Source organism: Chionomys nivalis, chromosome 9 (genome assembly GCF_950005125.1).
Source record: "Chionomys nivalis chromosome 9, mChiNiv1.1, whole genome shotgun sequence".
Taxonomy (NCBI): domain Eukaryota; kingdom Metazoa; phylum Chordata; class Mammalia; order Rodentia; family Cricetidae; genus Chionomys; species Chionomys nivalis.
In genome coordinates, this window is record NC_080094.1 from 47,759,360 (window position 1) to 47,781,162 (window position 21,803).

General features: G+C 46.3%; 2 protein-coding genes across 3 annotated transcripts in view; one reads left to right on the top strand and one right to left on the bottom strand.

Moving 5' to 3' along the window:
• The window catches only part of Ncaph (non-SMC condensin I complex subunit H), a 28,870-nt gene extending 27,275 nt beyond the window's left edge, over window positions 1-1,595 (top strand). Inside the window, exon 18 of the mRNA XM_057781152.1 lies at window positions 1,185-1,595. Within this exon, the coding sequence (XP_057637135.1) occupies window positions 1,185-1,244 (60 nt within the window). The 3' untranslated portion in view covers window positions 1,245-1,595. The remainder of the gene's footprint in view (window positions 1-1,184) is intronic.
• Window positions 1,596-2,965: 1,370 nt separating this feature from the next.
• On the bottom strand, window positions 2,966-21,021 carry Blvra (biliverdin reductase A). 2 transcript variants are annotated; one of them, XM_057781316.1, is made up of 8 exons: window positions 20,969-21,021; window positions 15,678-15,797; window positions 13,491-13,609; window positions 12,491-12,610; window positions 11,293-11,390; window positions 6,457-6,564; window positions 4,976-5,147; window positions 2,966-3,355 (listed from the first exon to the last, which is right to left on the bottom strand). In XM_057781316.1, the coding sequence occupies exons 2-8, from the start codon at window positions 15,687-15,689 to the stop codon at window positions 3,097-3,099; spliced, it is 888 nt and encodes a 295-aa protein (XP_057637299.1). In that variant the 5' UTR covers window positions 15,690-15,797; window positions 20,969-21,021; the 3' UTR covers window positions 2,966-3,096. The 2 variants fall into 2 exon arrangements, with proteins under 2 accessions (XP_057637299.1, XP_057637300.1); XM_057781317.1 differs by having other exon boundaries at window positions 15,678-15,710; window positions 20,969-21,015.
• Between the last annotated feature and the right edge of the window lie 782 nt (window positions 21,022-21,803).

Below are 21,803 nucleotides of genomic sequence, written 5' to 3' on the forward strand. Positions count from 1 at the left end.
CAAGCATCAGAGGCCAAGAACCTGAAGAAAGGCTAAAAACCTAACTGTGGGTAACTGGGGTACTGTTATCACCTTGACAAGTGGGCACTGGCTGTGCTCTGGCAGCTCTGCTCCCCGTCCCTAGTGATGGCGCAGGCTTTAGAGGCCTCAGAGGCCTTGTCATCAGAAGAATACAGTGTGACCACAGCTCATGCCCTGTCAGGCTGAATACAGGATTGGACTTAGCCATTTTGACACTTCCACAGATCAGAGCTTAGCACCCGCAGGGAAAACTCCCCCAAACACTTTATCCCACACCTTGGTCTTCCTTCTTACTCTCTATTTTGCCCTCATGCATGCCTGTGTGAGGGTGTCGGATCCCCTGGAAGTAGAGTTACAGAGCTGTGAGCTGCCATGTGGGTGCTGGGAATTGGACCTGGTTCCTCTGGAAGAGCAGTCAGGGCTCTTAACCACGAAGCCATCCCCAGCCCCGTTCTTACTCTCGGTCACTCCTGTGTCGACCATGTCTATGCCTCTAGTTAGTGACTCCCCTCAGATGGGCTGTGTGGTTGGGTTTTAGGATTCGGAGTAGATGCAGTTTCCTCTTTCCTCGGGCACCATAGCCAGCATCAAAAACTGGTCAGACTGGAAGCACCTTCCCTTTTGTGCTAGAGGCCAAACTTAGGCCCTTGCATATGTAGGCCAATGCTCTCCCCCTAAGCTAAGTCTCCATGCTCTCCCAGCTTCTAGAGCCTTAGCCACAGAGCACTAGGAAGGTCTGATAGGAAGAGGGTGGCGTGGATGCTGAGTACCAACAGGTCTCACATTGTACCAGTGAGGCAGGGGTGGGGGTGGGGAAACAGCTGCCCGAGGCGAAGATGAGAATTAAGATGGGTGCTGAGCGGCAGTGGAGAAGGCAGCGGTCAGGGATGTGACAGTTGGGGATGGGTTGTGACCTGTGGAGGTCAGGCAGGTTAGTCATGGGTGCCAGGGCTCCTGGTGGCCTCCCCTTCTGCATTTCTTAGCTCCCTTGGGGCAGATGGCCTGACTCCTCAGCTCTGGTGCAAAGCAGCTTTGTACAAACTATTTACCATGTGATTTTTCTTGTGCTGATGGAACAGACCTCATTCTCTGTCTCCTCACTAAAATCTGTCTCAGGGTTTTGTTCTCAGTCTGCCATAGCCTGTGCATTTTTCTTCCCTCAGAATCTGAAGCTGGAAGGCACAGAGGATCTTTCTGATGTTCTTGTGTTGCAAGGAGACTGAGGCCACTTAGAGACGCCTGCAGTGGAGGCCGCCGTGTTCTCGGGCGGAGAGATGCTGGGGTTATCATGCGGCTGCAGCCAACCACCACGGAGTTGTCGCTCACCCCCTCTTGCCACCTCAGCATGGATGCCATACCCTGAAGCTCCACACGGGTAACCAGCCACCCAGGAGCGGGGACCTTAAAGAGAGTCTTCTCTTTAGACCATGTACTCCTGGTCTCTGGAATCTAGTTTCCACTTGGACTGTTGTACAGAAGAGTTTCTCAGCAGCTCTTTTAAAGAATTCTCTGGTCCATGTACATAAAATTCATCATTTGTAAACTTAATTGTATAATACTCAAAAATAAAACCATTCTGGTATAATATGAGTGCCCAGTAGCCATTCAGTATTAGCATCACACTGTTACTCCCCTCAGCTATCCAGGGTGCCACGTCCTTCAAAATGGGACACGAAAGAGCAAGAGGAAAGACAATGCCTGTCTGGAGATGAGGTCTGTGTATAAGGGGCACCTGTGGGTTCTGCAGGAGGGGTCGCAGTAGTAAGACGATAGTCAGTGTTCTCTCGCCCTTCTGTGCACTTCATTTAGCTGGCACTGCTGGAGGAACACAGGAGGGGCCGCTTGTTTCAGGCATGGGCTTTGTGCTGGGTAGTTTGCCTCCTGAATCTCTTGACCCCTCCTTGTCACCAGCACGTTCAGATTCCGCCTGCCTGCCCTGGCGACTGCAGAGCTCTCCTTCTTGTCTTCCATATCCGCGCTCCTGCTCCAGGGCCACTCATCCTGTCCCGCGGAGTTCAGCATTCCCAGAGACAAAATGTCTTTCCATAACCTCAGGGAAATGGTGATAAAGGTGTTGTAGGATATTATTTTAAGATGTTACATTTGTTTATGCTGTGGAATATTCGTTTAATGATGCAAAGATGTGTTACATTTTTTTATTTTGCATTTGTTTAACTCTGTAAGGCTGTGTCACTTTGCCTGCCTAAAACACTTGATTGGTCTATGATCCCCATGTATGAAAATGCTGTAATGAAACTTGTTCATTTTAAAAAGCAGTACGTTAACAAAGTAGGCTGTGGAGAACATGTAAGAGGACCAACAAGCGCAGGTTCGCGGCACTCTGCTCAGTTCAAGACAGCAGAGGCTGAGGGACAGGAACGGAGAAGACTGCAGACCCGTCCTTGAGGGCCGCCACCAGAACACCTGTTTCCAGTGGCTTCCGAGGACTCAGCCTGAGCTGAGAAACTAGCCAAGGTATTATGCTGTTAAATAATTTCAGAACCACGGTGCTGCCCGACACTGCCTCCTGTTTCTGGTTTCTGATTCTTCCCACCACACCAAGTCAGGCCCAGGACTTGCTCTAGGCTACGCTGTTGTCCACCTCTTCACCTCAGACTCACCCCCAACAAACTCAAGCGGGTAATCGTTTTACTCACTGCCGCGCCGTTCATTATTGTTGGCACTCGTCCACCAACTCGTGGTGACCCCGTGACTGAGGGGCAGTCCCATCCTCTAAAGGATGAAATGCTGCTCAAGGCAAGGGTTTGGAACATGGGTAGACCTTCAAATCGAGTGTTTTTCCCTGCCTGGATGACTTCAAGCCAGCTTTTCCACAAGGCTGAAAACAGCACTGGCTATATCCAACAGGGCTGCTATTAGGAAGATGAAATGACCTCAAAAACGCTCTTCCCTTACTCTCACGGAACGGCCCCAGCACAAATTTACTCCCAACACAAGAGAAGTTCAGGACACTTCTCTCGTTCCGTTTATTCAATGCATGTAATTGTAAGAGCTATAAATGAAGTGTTGATAAAACCAAACCCTAGCCCTTCTCAGGTATTCGGAGCTTCCTCCTCATTTCTCAGGGCGGCAGAGTTTCTGGATGTGATCGGCCAGACCCAGGCAATGCATGATCCGCTTCTTCTCAGCAGCCAGGTCCTCTGCAGACACCTGGCCCAAGAGTTTCTGAATAAATAGATCCTGATCTTTCAGAAAAATTTTCTTATTGATTCCTACATTTGGCACATTCTCCAGGGACCCAGATTTGAATTGGAAATTTAAATATCTGTTTCTTTTTAAACCGGGCGCTTTCTCTTCAATCCAGCACAATGTCCTGCAAAGACAAGAACATTCTTCATGTTAGAAACCACACTCGACAGCTGGAGAGAAGGCACAACCATGAGAATCAGAGCTGAGATTCTCAGCACCCACGCAAAAGCTCTGCTGGCAGGGTGGCACACTTGTAATTCCAGGAGGGAGGGACAGGATCCCTGGAGAGCTGGCTAGCCAGACTCATAGAATCTGCAAGATTCAGTGAGAGACCCTGCCTCAGTAAATAAAGTAGAAAGTGGTCAAGGAAGAAGATGGCGCTCAACATCAAGGCAAGTGCACATGTGTAAGCACACATATGAACATATGTCATAGGGCTGGAGAGATGGCTCAGAGGTTAAGAGCACTGACTGCTCTTCAAGAGGTCCTGAGTTCAATTCCCAGCAACCACATGGTGGCTCACAGCCATCTTTAGTGAGATCTGGTGCCGTCTTCTGGCCAGCAAGCATACAGACAGACAGAACACTGTATACATAATAAATAAATCAAAAAAAAAAAAAACAAAAACCCACAAAAACATATGTCATACACATGCCAAAAAAAAAAAAAAAATACCCACACAGGAAAGCAGATGGGTACTCACACCTGTCTTCATGTGACAGGACCCATCTTCCCTGAAAGGCCGCCTCACGGTGGTGGCCCAGTGGCAACCAGCTCTCCACCACCACCCAAAGACTACAAGTGACCATGCTTCCAATAGTACTATAGCGCAAAGCATGGATCCATCTCACTTCCTCAGCATGGCGCACAGACTCAACGCTCTTCAAGACATTCCTTCACCTACGCTGCTGCTTCTCATTATTTTATTATTATTATTATTATTAGCAGAGCTATGATACCTGACCATGGAAAACAGATCTCTGCTTAAGTTGATCATAATCTCAAGCAAATACGCCATTGAATACTGAAATGTAGCAAAACAGCTGGTCAAACTATATCTAATAATTAGTCTCCATGTGCATTTTGCAAAGTTTACAGAAAAAGCTGGGTGTGTTGGTAATTCTAGCTAAAGTATGAAATTCTCAAGTCTGAGTTGGACGATATGGTCTATACAGTAAATTGAGGGCCAGCCTGGGTTACATAGTGAGATCCTATCTCAAAAAATTAAAAAAGAAAAAGATGACTAAGAGTAACCTGAGTGTAATATATTTACTATTTTTACTTTAATTCTGGACAAAATAAATCTGAGTTATTCCAACTACCTAAGACAACTTCATTATATCCTTCCAAATAATAGTGTTAAGGTTTGAGGCAAGGCAGAATACCAATGCATCTCTTGTATCTTAATTTCCTCGTAACTAGAAACATGCAACGGGCAGCGACACGTGCTCTTGCACATGCTGCTAGATAAATAGAAAAATAAGTAGATAGCAAAGCTTAAAGTAATTACTTACATAACTTAGTTACTTGCTTTACTTCTGTAAGCCATTATTTATTTAACTTACATTGTTTCTTCACACCTCAGGGGGTGTAAAGGATGGAAAAGCCACTTAAACAAGATGAAAACTCTCTCTAGAGGAGCAGACACTTGTCTTGGGTCTGGATGCCAGGGACTGGTCCTTCGGGACCTCTCAAAAGTTACCCTTTTGTGCCTGAGGACGTTAGGAAGTCTCTCACAACTTACCCCTTGCTCTGGGTCTCGAGTTGCACAGTCATTTTCAGATACTGATCTTCTTTTTGGTCTTCCAAGGTGGCAGAAATAAGAGAAAGCTCCCCAAAGAGGCACACTAGCCAGGTCAGGCGAGAAATGCCACTGAATGCAGGGAAGCCAAATTTCTCTTCGTCCAGTGGGCTAGCTGCAAGAGATCACACATGCTAAGAGATCTAGGAAAAGGACTGTCTCGCAAAGATCCATGCCCAGGGAAGGTGGGGATGGAGAACGGCTGAATGATCAAGAGGACATCCTGCCTCATGGCACAGATGTGTACAGTGATCGATAAAACACTGCAGATCCTGAGTGGCAGCAGTGGGCGGTGGGCCAGGAGACCACAGCAGGCCACAACGGCAGCGGGTCCCAGGCAGAGAGCTGGTGCAGCGGGTGAGAGACAGAGACCTATTAGGCACACCATGCAGAGAAAGTGGGTATTGATTTAGTGGGTTATGGAGGGGAAAGGGGCAAAGGGAGAAGAGTGAGGCAGAGAGAGAGAGATAAAGGGGGGAGGAGGGGAAGGGAAGAAGTGGGGAGAAGGGAGAGTGGCAGAAGCTGCCTTCTCAGGTGACAATGTACTGCTAACCCTTGAAGAGCCCCCTGAAGAGCGAGCAAAAGGAACACTTCCTTAAGTTGCCTGTGTCAGGTGTTTTGCCATAACTAGAAAAGTTATTAATATAGATGTTATTGTTCTTGTATGAAGTTCTCTAAAAATAACACCTACTAAAATGGTTAATGAACTATGCCTTTAATCTCTTTTTAAAGTTTTTTCCTTCATTTTTCTGTGTATGGGTGTTTTACTTGCATGTATGTCTGTGTGCCACACGCCTGCAGCGCCTCCCAGGGTGTCAGACCCCTGGACTGGAGTTCTAGACAGTTATATTCCACCATGTGGATGCTGGGAATCAAACCTGGGTCTGTGGAGAGCAGCCATGAGTGCCCTTAACCTCTGAACCATCTCTCCAGACCCTTTACTCAGTGACATAAATTATGTGTGCGGGTACCGCTGAGGCCCTTAGGGACGTGTTCCTCTCCTCATCTGCACCTGATCTCTTCAGTTGCTTCTTATCTTCAGCTTTGATACGCCTACTAGCTTTTCCTCATTCTGCTATGACCTGAAATGATACTACAAAAGCTGTGTGAAGGGCTGGAGAGATGGCTCAGAGGGTAAGAGCATTGGCTGCTCTTCCAGAGGTCCCGAGTTCAATTCCCAGCAACCACATGGTGGCTCACAACCATCTGTAATGAGACCTGGTGACCTGGTGCCTTCCTTGCCAGCAGTACATTGTATGCTTAATAAAAAAAAAAAAAAAAAAAGCTGTGTGAAGTCAATAACCAAGCTGCACCCGAGCAGAGGTCCCTGGGCTCTGAGAGCTCCAAGACCGCCCAGGTGACAACTGACCTGGATGGTTTCTGCTCCCAGTGGTGTCGGGACCTCCCCTCTGCCTTGCACTGACCTGTAAAGTGAAGAGACCCTTTCAGCAGCTCTTTCCCCATCACTTCCTTTTTCAGGAATGCAAATTCTTCCATCAAGAGTTCCAAATGCTCCTCATGCAGGACTTTCCCTGTTGTGACAAAACAGAATGAAGGTGGCCATTATCCATGGTGTACAGACAGCTGTGTGCTTGGAGGTTATGTCATTCTCCCTCCAGAACTGCACATAGTATGTCTACAGGCAGTGTCCAGAACACATGTTAGGGCAACACCTCCTTTACACACCCCAGCTGACATTAAAGTGCATGGGCTTCTAACATCTCTGAATCCTTGTGAACACTTATTTTCTGGTTAGTAATGTGTGGAATAATCCTGTACACTGTGAAAATGTGTTGCTCACTGTTTATAAAAAGCTGATTGACAGCTAGGCAGGACTGTTGGGAAGAAGAAGGGTGGAGTCTCAGGAGTCGCGAGAGACGAAGAAAGAAGAAAGATGAATGTTCTGTGTTGAAAGAAGGTACCACTGGGTGGTGGTGGCGCACACCTTTAATCCCGGCACTTGGGAGGCAGAGGCAGGTGGATCTCTGTGAGTTTGAGGCCAGCCTGGTCTACAAGAGCTAGTTCCAGGACAGGTTCCCAAGCTACAGAGAAACCCTGTCTCGAAAAACTAAAGAGAAAAAAAAGGGGGCTGGAGAGATTGCTCAGTGGTTAAGAGCATTGATTGTTCTACCAGAGGTCCTGAGTTCAATTCCCAGCAACCACATGGTGGCTCACAACCATCTGTAATGAGACCTGGTGCCTTCCTTGCCAGCAGTACATTTACTTATTAAAGATAAATAAATCTTTAAAAAAAAAAAGATTCCATCAGAGGTAGTAGTCATGGCAACAGGCAGCAGGCATGGCACAGGCAGCAGGCATGGAAGCAGGCAGCAGGCACAGCAGCAAGTATGGCAGCAGACATGGTACAGGTAGCAGGTAATAGTCATGGCAACAAAGCAGGAAGCTGAGAGAGCACATCTCTAAACAAAAGCACCTAGCAGAGAAAAAGAGCTGCAAATGGGAAAAGGACAAGGCTATATAATCTCAAACTTCCAGACCTAACTCTTAAGCCTCTCCCAACAGAGCCACTAACTGGGAACCAAGTGTTCGAATCCAAGCCTACTTCTTACTCAAATCACCATAACTGGACTAGGCAAAGATTGCTTAGGTAAGACACAAAAGCACAAATTACAGACGCCAAATCACACAAATGGCATGTTATCAAACCAAAATGTTATATATAACAACAGAATAAAAACACTACTTACAAAATGAATTAAAATACCAGCAAAATATAGATTCAGTATGGGGTTAATATCTAGAATATATAGAGAACTCAACAGGAAAAATGGTAATAATAATCAAAATTTAAAATAGGTAATATCCATAGAATTTTTTTTCTAAAGAAAACATGCAACTGGCCAGCAGTTACAGGGAAAAATGTTCAACTTTTACCATCAGAGAAATGAAAATATAGCTCACAATGAAATACCACCTCATTCCATTTATAATGGTTATTATAAAAAAGGCCAAAGAAGCCGGGCAGTGGTGGCACACGCCTTTAATCCCAGCACTCGGGAGGCAGAGGCAGGTGGATCTCTTGTGAGTTCGAGACCAGCCTGGTCTACAAGAGCTAGTTCCAGGACAGGCTCCAAAACCACAGAGAAACCTTGTCTCGAAAAACCAAAAAGATAAAAAAAAAAAAAAAAAAAAAACGAAAAAAAAAAAAAAAGGCCAAAGAAATGGCTGACAAGGATGTGCACAGAAGGGAGTGGTCCCCTACACACTGCTAGCGTGGCTTACAACTTACTGTTGTTACGGGAAAATGCTGTGGAAGTTCCTCACGGGGTTCCAGACAGACCTAACGTGATCCACCCCACCCCCCATTCCCACCTCTGCAAACCACAGAGAATGGAATGTCAGAGAGACCTCTGCACTCCCGGGTTCATCTCAGCGCTGTTTCAAAAGAGTCAATACACAGATTCAGAGTAAATAAACCAGGACTTGCCCACAACAGAATCCTTCCTCAGTGACGCTGAAAACCCATAATTTCCAGCAATGTGGGTAAGCCTAAAGGGTATTATGAAATGAATCATGTGCAGAAAGAAAAACAATGATGCCTCTGCCACATGGTGGGGCTCTGGTGTGAAAGCATTCACTCAGCCAAACCTTGGTCCTCATAGTCAAATCTACATAAAGCTAGTCCCCCACCATTATCCTTACTGGCAGGACTTTCACAAAGAAAGGAGCCTTGCCGGGCGGTGGTGGCGCACGCCTTTAATCCCAGCACTTGTGAGTTCGAGACCAGCCTGGTCTACAGAGTAGTTCCAGGACAGGCTCCAAAGCCACAGAGAAACCCTGTCTCGAAAAAACAAAACAAAACAAAAAACAAAACAAAACAAAAAAAAAAAAGGAGCCTTGCAAACATGTGGTCACATAAGAACTTCAGTAGGGACAGGCATTGAGCAGGGCAGACCGCATGTCTGGTCTTACTGATAAACAGGTCTGGGCGGCCCTGAATTCTCTAGCAGGAGACTCAGGAAGGTTTAGGTCTGCTCTACCCTAACAAGCTTTAATATTCTGTATTTACCCTTCACCTTGGTTTCAATTAACATAAGATCACAGCCCAGGAGATTAACTGTTTATGCCTTTACCCTAGAGATACAGGAAAGAAGTTCGGGTTGCTAAACCGGCCCCAGAGGAAGAAATTCCTTCTCACCAGGGTGCTAGTAGGCACCCTGCTGGGGCTGGAAGCAACTGTCTCCAAAAAATCCCCTTTACTTGAGCTAGCAAGACTTGACACATCAAGCACTTTCACCTTCCTCCCAGCCTGCGCTGGTTACTATGGTTACCATAATGCCCAGGGAAGGAAGCAGAAGTGCTCAGAAAGTGCAAGAGCACTGCTGTGCTTTTCTCTACAGTTATTAACCACAACCTTCTAGCTTAACTGTTATACTTAAGAAAATGTAGCTACTGCCTGAAACCTCTTAGAATTCTGCATTGATCTGAAGTCCCATTTATCCGCTGGGGGCTTCCCAGCCACGGCTCCCCCTCTGAGATATAAGGCGCCTCCTTATCAGATTTACCTGTTTTCATGACCCCGGGAAATGCATGTTTGGTATCACTGTCATTGCTTATGGAATTGCTAACTATGTCTGTATGTGTATGTAAACTGAAAGCCTTGTGGGGAATACCCCTTCTTTTCCGCCCAAAGAATAAAGAAACAAGCAGAGGAAGAGTATGCTTGAGTCATCGGTTCAGCCCCTCAGACCCCCCTATTTAAGCCAGTTTGCTGTAGATGTCCTGTTCTGAGCCCTGAGGGAGTGCTGAGACAGGTACTCAGTAAGCCCTGATAGCCACGCAAACCCAAACAGAACCTGAAGGTATTAACTAACTCCTCAGACCTGACATTCAACAGAGGCAGCCTAGGAGCTCGCATTAGATACACAATCAAGAAGTCCACATGCCTAGATCTTATTGGAAAAACGCAACATGAAGTGCTAAGACAGTATGTCCTACCCTCAAGAGCCAGCAGCTCTACAGAGTGTTCTCCAATGAGTATTGCTTAAATGAATCCCAAGACACTGAGCTAAATTTTTAAACCTGATTCTTACTTGTGTGTATGGGTGTTTTGAGTACATGTATGTTAGTATCTGTGTACTACATGTGTGGAGGCCAGAAGCCCTGGGGCTGGAGTTAGGACAGTTGAGCTGCTAGACAGGTTCTAGGACTCGAACCTAGGTCCTCTGGACGGGCAACCATTCCTCTTGACAGCTAAACCATCTCTCCAGCCCCAGGACGTAGATTAAAAAGAACAACCAAACTTACACAATTGATGGAGTTTAAAAATGACAGAAGCAAGCCAGGCAGTGGTGGCACATGCCTTTAATCCCAGCACTCGGGAGGCAGAGGCAGGTGGATCTCTGTGAGTTCAAGGTCAGCCTGGTCTAGTTCCAGGACTGGCTCCAAAGCTAGAGAGAAACCCTGTATACAAAAAACCAGAATGGATAAAAAAAAAAAAAAAAAAAAAAAAGACAGAAGCAAACAATGAACTCAATAAATTTAAACAGAACAGCAACAAACACCCAAGTGATGACCAAGAAAACACAAACATAAATCTGAACAATGGCAAGAACAATTAGGGATTTGAAATCTGAATTCAGTCAAGAGACAGAAGAGAACACAAGTGGAAATGAAGATAGAATTTAAAAATGTAACAACCCAATTAGAAAATTCAGGGGGAAGCCTTAAAGTAGAATGAATAAAATAGAAAACAGAATATCAAGACCTTGGGTCTCTCCAAGCTGCTCTGAGTTCTGTTGTGTGGAGAACGGGCACAGCTGCTTGACTCTGGACTTCCGATCTCCAGCAGCATGAGCTAAGAAAGTCTCTTTCCTTAAGGAACCACCAACCTCAGGTCTTCTGTTACAGTAACAGCAAACAAAGATCTCTGTCTCCAAAACTTCTTATGAGAACTAAGCATACAATGTGCTTTAAAGAGTTTCCTGGCATACAGTGAACATCTAATACTTACTCATGGAACAAAGAAACTATATAGTAATACATATAAGATAATCAATTATTCTGATCTGGGCATTTTCCCACGAGTAAGCCAAAATATCAACAGCACTATCACATGTGGAAACCAATCCACTGTTCCATTAGAACAAAGAGACTGACACACTTCCCCATGCATCTAGAGCCTTGGGGGGCAAGAGGGACATGGGGAGCTCTTAGCACCAAAGCAGATGCAGATAAGACAGCATACACGAAAGGCAGGAAGATGGTACCCTAGAAACTAGAGTCAGAGAATACGTCACCTTTCTGTGCAGCCAGCTCCCATAGCTCCTGGGCCGCTGCAAAAGACAATGTCATGGGGTATTCCACGAGGACATGCTTGCCGGCCTGAAGAAACTGCCTTTGGAAACAGAAATACTTCAAGTAAGCACGCAAATGCCCTGTATATCAGAGAACACAACACTGCAAACGCACAAGAGCCTGCGTGTGAGTGTGACAAGCAGCCAAGGGTCAGGGCCCTGCAGAGTAAGAATGATCTCCGCCTCAACCTTTGTCTTTACTGTGAGAAAGAACTTTTCTAGCTATGAAATCATTTGACACTTCATCAGTGTTAAAAATTTAGTTTGCTGGGCTGGAGAGTTGGCTCAGTGGTTAAGTAAGAGCACTGACTGTTCTTCAACGGGTTCTGAGTTCAATTCCCAGCACCCACATGATGATTCACAACCATCTATAATGGGATCCGATGCCCTGATGCCCTGATGCCCCCTTCTGGCATGCAGGGATACATGCAGATGGAGCACTCATACCAAAAAACAAACAAAACATAAATTTTTTTTTAAAAAAAATCTAGTTTGTTTTCTATTACTGCAATAAATACTACGACCAAAAGAAACTTAGCAAGGAAAGGGTTTATTTCACCCTTCCCCTCTATTTTTGAGAAAGGGTTAAGCCAACAAAACATAAATTTTTTTTTAAAAAAAATCTAGTTTGTTTTCTATTACTGCAATAAATACTACGACCAAAAGAAACTTAGCAAGGAAAGGGTTTATTTCACCCTTCCCCTCTATTTTTGAGAAAGGGTTAAGCCGGGTGGTAGTGGCGCACACCTTTAATCCTAGCACTTGGGAGGCAGAGACAGGTAGATCTCTGTGAGTTCGAGACCAGCCTGGTCTACAAAAGCTAGTTACAAGACAGACTCCAAAGCTACAGAGAAACCCTGTCTCAAAAAACCAACCAACCAACCAACCAAACAGAATAAGAGAACAAGCTCTGGCTGTACCAGAACTCACTTTGTACACCAGGCTGGCCTGGAACTCACAGAAATCTGTTTGCCTCTGCTTCCCGAATCCTGGGATTAAAAGAATGTGCCACCACCAACTAGCTTGACAACAGGTCACAGGACAACCAGAACTTTGTGTGTTGACCATTAAGTCCCAGTTTTAGCTTGCTCAGTCCTCTTTCCATGTGTAAGGCAAAGCCTACCTGTATGAAGAAACCTACCTTATGTAGTCTTCATGGCTGGAACTCTCACTGCAGATGTAGGCGACATCAATCTCCTGGCTGCAGAGGGCGTCTTCCAAAGAAATCTGCCGAACTGCATCGAGGCTTCCAAGTTCTCGTCTGTTTCCGAAATACAGACAGTCTCAATCCTCACAGAAAAGTGCAATAAAAGCAGAAAGAAACATGAAGTGTGAGCGCAGGGAGATGGGAAGTTGAGGGGGAAGAAGCAACTAAGACAATTTTTGCTTAAAAATGCCATAGTGGGGGACTGGTGAGATGGCTCAGTGGTTAAGAGCACTGGCTGCCTTTCCAGATGGGCCCGGGGTTCAAACACTACCAACATGGCAGCTCACAACTGTCTGTAACTCAGTTCCAGGGAATCAGACACTGTCACACCAATGTGCATAAAATTAAATAAATTACAAAAAAAAGCCATAGTGAGACCTAATAATTTGCATGTTAGCTTTAAAAAAATTAATTTAAAAAGTTCAGCTCAATTACCAGCATGAAAAGAACATTTAATGTTAGACTCAAACACTTTTCCTTAAATGTAATTTTTGGGTTTTCCAGTTGTTATAACCCCAACAGGATTACTGAGTCTTTCTGTGTCTGTGCTTTCTTATCTTGAACTGGGGCTGGAAACAGCAGTGAGAATGGCATAAGGAATATAACGGGCAAAGCCACCAGGATGACCATTTCAAATGGCAGAATGGCTAAGCCACACACGGCTTCTTCCAGGCTGTACCTTCTGTAGTAAACAGACCACGTACTGCTCCACGTGGGGTCTACTGGGCATCGCTCACTGGACATGCAGTTGTAGGTCCCTGACTCTAGTTCCCCGACCAGTCGGAACCAGAGTCTCCAGAGACTGCTCTGCGTGTGGTTCTCTAGAGAAGCTGGCTTTCCCTTACCCTGGATCTAGAAAACATCAGTGGCCTGTGGAGTTACCAGCCACTGTGATTTCCATGAATCGTGGAGCACAAACCAAGCTGGGACTTACCTGGACACAAAACCAATCAGGTTCAGGAATGCTAATGAGTGTGGATCCTGCAAGTCCCGTATCCTCACGGAGCCGGCTCTGCCAACACCAACCACTACCACACCAAATTTCTTCTCAGGCTGAAATACCAAAGACCAGTGCTGGGTGTGAAAACGGTCCAGGATTTGAATGGAGTACACCAAACCAGAGGGCTAGGCTGGGTTCTGGCAAGCAAGGAAAGCTGGTAACCCAGACAGACAAGAGCTGGGGTATGACTCCCCTAGAAACCAGGTGTCAGACACAAGAGACCTGGAACCAAAACACGCAGAAAGGGCTCTGCCGTGTCTCTGTGTTGAAGAAGGTTCTGCCCATTTGGCTCTATCTATGACCCTCTCTACAGACAAGGGGATTCTCTGCTGCAAATAACACCCAGGCTGATATGGTGCCTCCACCCTCCCTGGGTCCAGCATCTAGAGACACGGGGCTCTAATCAGCTGGGAGACATTCAGAGGCAACAGCTGCTGGGCAGGATGCTGACAGACAAGGGCCCACAGGAAGACACCTTTGTCCAGACTCAAGACCCATGTTAAGTCCTTACGACGGCTGAGTTCCAGCCACCTTCATATTCACTATACTCTGGTACCTTAAACAGTAACTAAGTTATTGCTAGAAGATAGGCGTTAATAAGCTATACTGAAAAAAGTCCATTTTAAAAGCTACGAAACAGGCCAGGCGGTGGTGGCGCACGCCTTTAATCCCAGCACTCGGGAGGCAGAGGCAGGTGGATCTCTGTGAGTTCGAGACCAGCCTGGTCTACAAGAGCGAGTTCCAGGACAGGCTCCAAAACCACAGAGAAACCCTGTCTCGAAAAACCAAAAAAAAAAAAAAAAAGCTACGAAACAACAACACATTATAACCCAAATATAAGTTACTGCCACATTCATTAAACCCAGTTCTATTTATGTGCATATATATGTAACAATCCTAATTAATAAAAAAGAGACCATACATTTGAGAAGAAATTTAGTGGGGGGGGGAATGGAAAGAGGGACGTGAGGGGAGGAATGATGCAATTATATTCTAATTTTCAAAAATTGCAAAAAATAATTTGGATGAAAAAAAAATTTAATTTATTTTACATTACAGCCACAAGCCAAGTCTGGAAATCACACTGGTTATGGGGTGTAAATCTTGATAACTAAGTCAGGGGTCTAAATAGATTTCCAGCATTTAAGACTGTCTTAGGCCACAATGAGTTTGGAGTCCTAAACAGTGGCGTAATTACTGTGTGAACTGCACTGGAGAAGGAAGACCTGCTTGGTTGGACAGAGCACCTGATTGTGACTGAGGGGATAACAGCCCACTCCAGCACGTGGCCTTGCCCTGCTCCCCCATTCTCTTTGCCTTGCTAAAAACTGTTAGATTACATTCCTAAAGCTAGCCACCAAGGTCTATTCCCTTATTTGGTCACTTCCTCCCTCTGAGGCTGACTACCAGTGTCCAGCATTCAAAAGTCCCCTTTGGCTCACCTAATTAACAGGTCCAATTAAAATTAAACACCTCATCCTAACATGGAGTTTCCCCATTTACCTTTATAATCTGCCATTTGCCCATGGGCCACATCTGTTTCCTCTCCATCCTTTGTCCTTCTGGGACAAATACTCCTACCTCCTTCACTAGCACATCCTAGCCCATCGAACACAGACCTCCCTTCTTCTCTGCTTAAAAATGACACCTACAAGGTCACTGCTGTTTTCTGCCTGAGTCAGAAAGCAGTCACTTTAACTTTTCTTCCCTGCTTAATAAAGGAAAAATGTTTACCTGTTTGGGCTGTTTCTAAGCTCTTTGGGTGAGGGCGTGTTTGGAAGGATATTGAACACGTGAAATAAGGAACACTGGAAATATCCTTGATCAGCTGGCCTTGTTGCACTGGCCTGGAGGGCCAGTACACCATGCCCAGAGCACACAGCCGATGAAAACCCTCCACTTCATGGCTAGGGACTGAAAGGGAGAGGCAGCCATCATGACAGTGGACAGGATAAAAACTCAGGGGAGACCGTTTCTCTTCCATCACCCACAGCCATGAACCAGTAGGTAGCCTAGGGTGGAATATTTCTGAAAAATCTTGAGAGGGAAAGGAGAATCCACAAGAGAACTAAGGCGCACGGCAGCAGAAGGATCCCTTAAGGCCCTCTGTGTGGAACTCACCTCGGCATTCATCCTGGTCTCTCCCGCTGGTGGCTGTAAAGATAGAGAGAGGTTCAGGACTCTGGGGACGCTGGCACAAACTCTGTGAATACGGTTTTCTCCCAGCTTCGGATGTCAACACTGCCAGGGGGAGCTGGGAAGAGGGAACTGCTGTGTGAAAGGCATACAACACATCCGCTCACCTCAGAAGGGGAGCCCCGGATAGCCTACGGCACAACTGTATCCATGTCCAATTTGGAGAGTAAGTTTTTAATTGGGGTTGCCAACAGGGGTGTAGTGATGGGTAATTCAAAGGAGCTGGGGTAATCAACAGCACAGGGGTAAACTCCTGAAACCCACAAGCCTGACGTTCCCTTTGCTGCTTGCGGTGGACCGTGAGTCCAGCTAAGGATTTCTTTTTTGCAGCCTGGCTGATCAGTCTTCACCCCTTGCAACCGTTTTTTTAACTGTTGGGTGGGGCCCCTCAAGAATCTCTCCAAGTTCCTGTTTTCCCCTACATTGGGACATTTTGCTTGCTGTGTGACCCTTCCCTTCCTTCTTGGAGGAAATGTTGCAATTTGGAGAGCATGCCTTAGAGCAGGAACGTCAGCTAAGGAGCCTGTCTGTGACCATGTCTGTAGGGTATTTTCTTAATACAGCTAACTGCTACATGAGGGGCCAGACCACTGTGGGCAGTGCCGTCCCTGTGCAGGTGGTCCTAGGCTGCAGAAGAAAGGTAACTGAGGAAGGCAGAGGAAGCCAGCCAGGAAACTGCCTTCCTCCAGTCTCTGCTTCACTTCCGGGCTCCAGGCTCCTTCTGCCTCGAGTTCCTGCCCTTCCCTTGATGACTGACTGTAACCTGTAAGTCAAATAAACCCATTCCTCCCCCAAGTTGCTTTTGATCAGATTTATTACTGCAGAAAAGCTGACTAGGACAGCTAAGCTATGTGACCCAGTTTTCCCTACCTCTTCTTCATCATCAGTCCCCAGGGCCACTGCTACCTCTGGCCCTCCAGAAATGGCACACAGGCTGGTATCTTCTCTTTTTTTTTTTTTTTTTTTGGTTTTTCGAGATAGGGTTTCTCTGTGGTTTTGGAGCCTGTCCTGGAACTAGCTCTTGTAGACCAGGCTGGTCTCGAACTCACAGAGATCCGCCTGCCTCTGCCTCCCAAGTGCTGGGATTAAAGGCGTGCGCCACCACCGCCCGGCTGGTATCTTCTCTAGAGCTGCCGGAGGCCAACTTTCTAGTTGGGACCATTTGGAGTCCTGACCTCCAGCTGCTCTTCCCTGCTAGAGATCTTTACTTTCCTTCTGATCTGAGTTACTGAAAGCTGTGTCAAAGTTGTTTACCAGCTCTGCTTCACCAGCACGTGTTGCCTTGGCCTTGAGGATCAGAGGATGAGGTTTTCACCTGTTGGCCCACCTGACTGTGTTGGGTATATGAGCCTCCGTGGTGCTATTGAATAAAGGGCTTCTTACCAGTGACTAGAGGTCTGTGTCTCTGTTTCTCTGTGTGTGTCTTTGTGTGTTTCAACCTCCAGCCCCTTGCCTGAAGCTCACGAACTGTATGATCGCTCATAGATCGCAGACAGGCGTTGTGTGCTGTAGGGATATCATCTCAGCAAATGTGAGATTGTCTGTGCGCTATTCTGGACAGCTGGGGACATGTCTTTATGGGGTTAGGCACTTCTCCACGTCCCAGCTTGGAGATCGCAGCCTTTTTTTTTTTTTTTTTTTTTGAGACGGGTTTCTGTGCAGCTTTGGAGCCTGTCCTGGAACTTGCTCTGAAGAGATCTGCCTGCCTCTGCCTCCTGAGTGCTAGAATTAAAGGCATGTGCCACCACCACCTGGTGAGATCACAGCTTTTTATCTAGCTTACTTTTAGAGAGAAGTGAATTGTACCGTTTTTCCCGCTCGGCTGACTACCTGAGTTTTCTAGGTAAAAGAACCTTCAGCAGTCTTTCCAGACACTTCCCATTAAAGCAGGCAGGTGATCAGAGGGAAGAAACAGTAAGATAAATGGAAACAGAAAAAGCAAGCAAAAGAACAGCAAGACTAACTTCAACAGGCTCCTTGGCTAGTGTGCTGAGTGTGCATTCTTGACACAGAACCCCTAGAGTGGAAGGGTGGTGGGGGCTATGGGCTGGTTTCTTCTGCCAGGCATCTTAGATGGTGCACCCCTGATCCGGGGCTAGCCTTAGGGTTAACTAGGGTTGCGAGGAGAATCCTGTAAAGATTAACTTTTTTGTTCATTTAGACCTGGTAGATGTGTTACTTATATAACTATGACAGGGCAGCTGGATGACCAGAGGCGATAAAAACAGGGAGAAGGACCCCCTCTGTCTCCTGCCTGTGTGTCCTGTGTGTCTCTCCAGCAGGCTGAGAAAGGAGGCGCTCTAGTCACTGCCAGCCCTGGGACTTGACTCTCGGGGTAGTGTAGTGATGAGACCATAAAAACAGAAATGCTGTGGCCAGAGGGAGAGACAGCACCACATGGTGGCGGACAACTCCTTGTAACTCCAGTTCCAGGGGATCCAGGGCCCTCTTCTGGCCTCTGTGGTATACAGACAGACAGATGGCAAAACACCCATACGAGAAAAATAAAAGTAAATGAATAAACCTTAAAAAAACCAAAACCCAACCTTTACTTGGGGCAACCCCAAGAAAGCCCTGGGAAGGCCACGTGACTCCTATGGGCCTGTGCTCAGAACACGTCTCCGGCGAGTCTTCCTCTCTCCTCAGGACACGTGTTAGTGTTATCTGTCCTTTGTGTCTGAAGCCTGTCTGGAACTAGCTCTGTAGACCAGGCTGGCCTTGAACTTACAGACCCACCTGCCTCTGCCTCCTGAATGGCATGGCACCACCACCGGCAGCGCAAAAGGGACCTTACTAAAGGCCAAGTTGACAAAGAGTATGAGAAGGGAGAAGAAAGGGTTAGAGGTCACCGGAAGGTTAAGATGGCCAAACCTGACGCCACTGGCAGGTAAACACAGAGAGAAAACAGTAAGTGGTGGTGGGGGATGAAACACGAAGTAACACGGAGACAGACGTTTAGAGGAAAGTAATGCCAGCTGCAGTATTCCTCCTGATGCTGAGACCATCCCCGAGAATGCTCAGCAAGTGCCCAACACCAGGACATCTCTCTCAAGGAAGTACTAAAGACAGTACATGCCCATGTCTGATCATTTACATATCCTTAGAATAAAAAACTGACCAAATTTAAATCTTTTTGAAGGATTAAGTCTTTGATGTTTTAAGATAGATTAAAATGCACGTTACCCTAGATTTTGCCAAATACTGGCAGGAAAGTGGGGAGAAGGGAAGTGTATGATGGGTTAAGTAGGGGGTTGTGACAATCAGCTTCCTATCACAGCGACAAAATGTCACACATACTGTACATTGTGAAGCCACACAGTGACATCAAACACAGTCAGCCTGAGACACCTCTGCTCAGGTTTGGTAATATCATATGTTAAGCTCTTTCTGAGGAAAGAATCTATTTACAATTAAGGAAAAAACCCTACTCTTCTCTCTCTCTGGTTTTTCCAGATAGGGTTTCTCTGTAAAGATCAACAATTCATTTCCTTTTGTTCCACTTTGCTCTGTCTTATCAGGATTTGCGTGTGAGTTTTGTTTATGAGCGATGGTTTTATTTTGTAGCCCAGGCTGGCATGAAACTCACTCTGCAGCCTAGGCTGGCCTTAAATTCTCAGCAACCCTCCTGCTTCAGCCCTGTGCTATGAGACCTATAGAGTAAAATATAATGATAATACAGTTAAGTCTGGGATTACATACATCAGACTCTTAATAATAAGTATGTCCCCGGGTCCTGGGAGTTTCAGCAAATCTGCTTCTTAGTTCTAAAAGCTCAAGTGCTATTAGTTATTCATATTTCTTTTTCTTTTCTTTTCTTTTTTTTTTTTGGTTTTTTTTTTTTTTTTTGAGACAGGGTTTCTCTGTGGTTTTGGAGCCTGTCCTGGAACTAGCTCTTGTAGACCAGGCTGGTCTCGAACTCACAGAGATCCACCTGTCTCTGCCTCCCGAGTGCTGGGATTAAAGGCGTGCGCCATCACCGCCCGGCCTCTTTTTAGGACAGGGTTTCTCTGTATCCTGGCTGTTCTGGAACTCACTCTGTAGACCAGGCTGGTGTCGAACTCACAGAGCTCCACCTAAATCTGCCTTCTGAGTACTAAGATTAAAGGACAGTGCTACCACTATCCAGCATTCATTCATATTTTTAGTTTTTTGACTCTCAGAATCTCTTTGATAATACTTTGTCTACCATTAGACTTCAATGTATTGTTCTGCAAAGTACAATGTAAGAAAAGTATTTACGAATACAATCTTTTATAATAAAATAAGCTCGAAAAACCAAAAAAAAAAAAAAGCTCTAGTATTCTAGTTCAATAATTTCAAAAACTTCTTGGAAGCAATACTATGAAAATTTCATTAATTATGGGAGGAACTTTCCAGTACACTATTGTTTGCTTTGTATAATATTACGAGCGCTAATATTAAATCTCACGTTGAAAATCCTGTTGCCTTACATGGTCATCCTACCTAGCAAGCATTAACCTTATCCCTACTTCTTACAAATGAGACACCAAGAGGTTAGCTAATGTGTCCCAAATCTAATGTCATGTTAAATGGAAAAAAATCTGGATCTAAAACTGCATAAGCATAACGCTTTATTTTTTTGTTTGTCTTTGAGACAGGGTTTTTCTATGTAACAATCCTGTAACCCTGGAACTCACTCTGTAGACCAGTCTGGTTTAGAACTACAGATTTGCCCGTCTTTGCCTCCTGAATGCTGGGACTTAAAGGGGGCGCCACCACCAGCTTTAATTTTTTTTTTTTTAAGTAGATAATAACTTCAGCCTCATTTCTGAGTTCTTCAGGTAGCGTGCAACCTACAATGTAATCCTCACAGAGTCTTGAATCCCCCGCTCAGTTTCTGAAGCATAAAGCGCAGCTAGGAGAGATTAAAGGACACTCCAGGAGAAGACCGTCACCCAAGATTCCAGGGCAGAGTTCAAAGTAAACCTCCAGCTGAGGCTCAGTCCCGCGGACCCCGTGCGATACCCGCCAGTCTACGTAAGGCCGGCAACCATCATCACTTTTAAACGAGATGCAATTTCTTTTCTGACCGTCTGCACTCGGTAACGGCCGTCTTCCAGGGCCGAGTCTCCGGCTCGCTGCCACCCAGCCTGAGTAGGGCCGGGCAGGGAGGAACGGGTGACCAGGTAGCTCCGGACCACGCTGGCCTACGGCTCCGGCCCGCGCGCCCGCGCCCTTCCCGTGTCAGCACTCACCTCTCCTGCGCTCAGCACCCGCCCGGCAGCAGCTCTCCCGCAGTGCAGCGTCTCCGCCGCTAGGGGTAGAGGGGCGAGCGGATGCTGGGATCCGATTGGTTGTCAGGTTGGTGGGCGGGGTTCCCGTCGGCCGCCTCTGCTGATACTTGTGCTGCTGAGCTAGGCAGCCTTACTCGTTCCCGCCCTGCAGCCTGTGTACTGGGCAATGACTTTTACACTGCTTGGTGTGGTATCGCTGCTTTATCAGCTCCCTTTGCGTCAATGGAACTGCCTGAGGCTTTTTTTTTCTGGTGGTGGGTACAGTCGGGTGCTTTTCTAGTTTAGTGGCCCAAACACAATTGATCTGATACAAAAGTCTGTGTAAAAAGCAAAGATTATAGGAAAACAGTGTTTGTGATTCCCTGCCCTCAGAGCTAGGAACATTTTCCCAGGGATAGCTTGGTCTCTCCCTAGAAATAGTAGGCACACTGTAGAAGGAATCAGGGTGCCCAGGTCATAAAGTATACCTTCTAGTCTAAGGGTACTAAAGCAGAAAAGTGTAACTTGGAGCCTGACCACTTCTTACCTCGTTTCCATCATCTGCCAGCTAGGAAGTTAGAAGTGTCCCCTCCCTGATCTCCCTGCAGTCTTTCAACCGCAGAGCAGCTAGAATGACCTTAAACTGGGCTGGAGAGATGGCTCAGCAGTCGAGAGCACTAGCTGTTCTTCCAGAGGACCCAGGTTCAATTCCCAGCAACCACATGGCAGCTCACACCTGCCTCTAAGTCCAGTTCCAGGGGATCCAACACCCTCTCTCTCTCTCTCTCTCTCTCTCTCTCTCTCTCTCCCTCCCTCC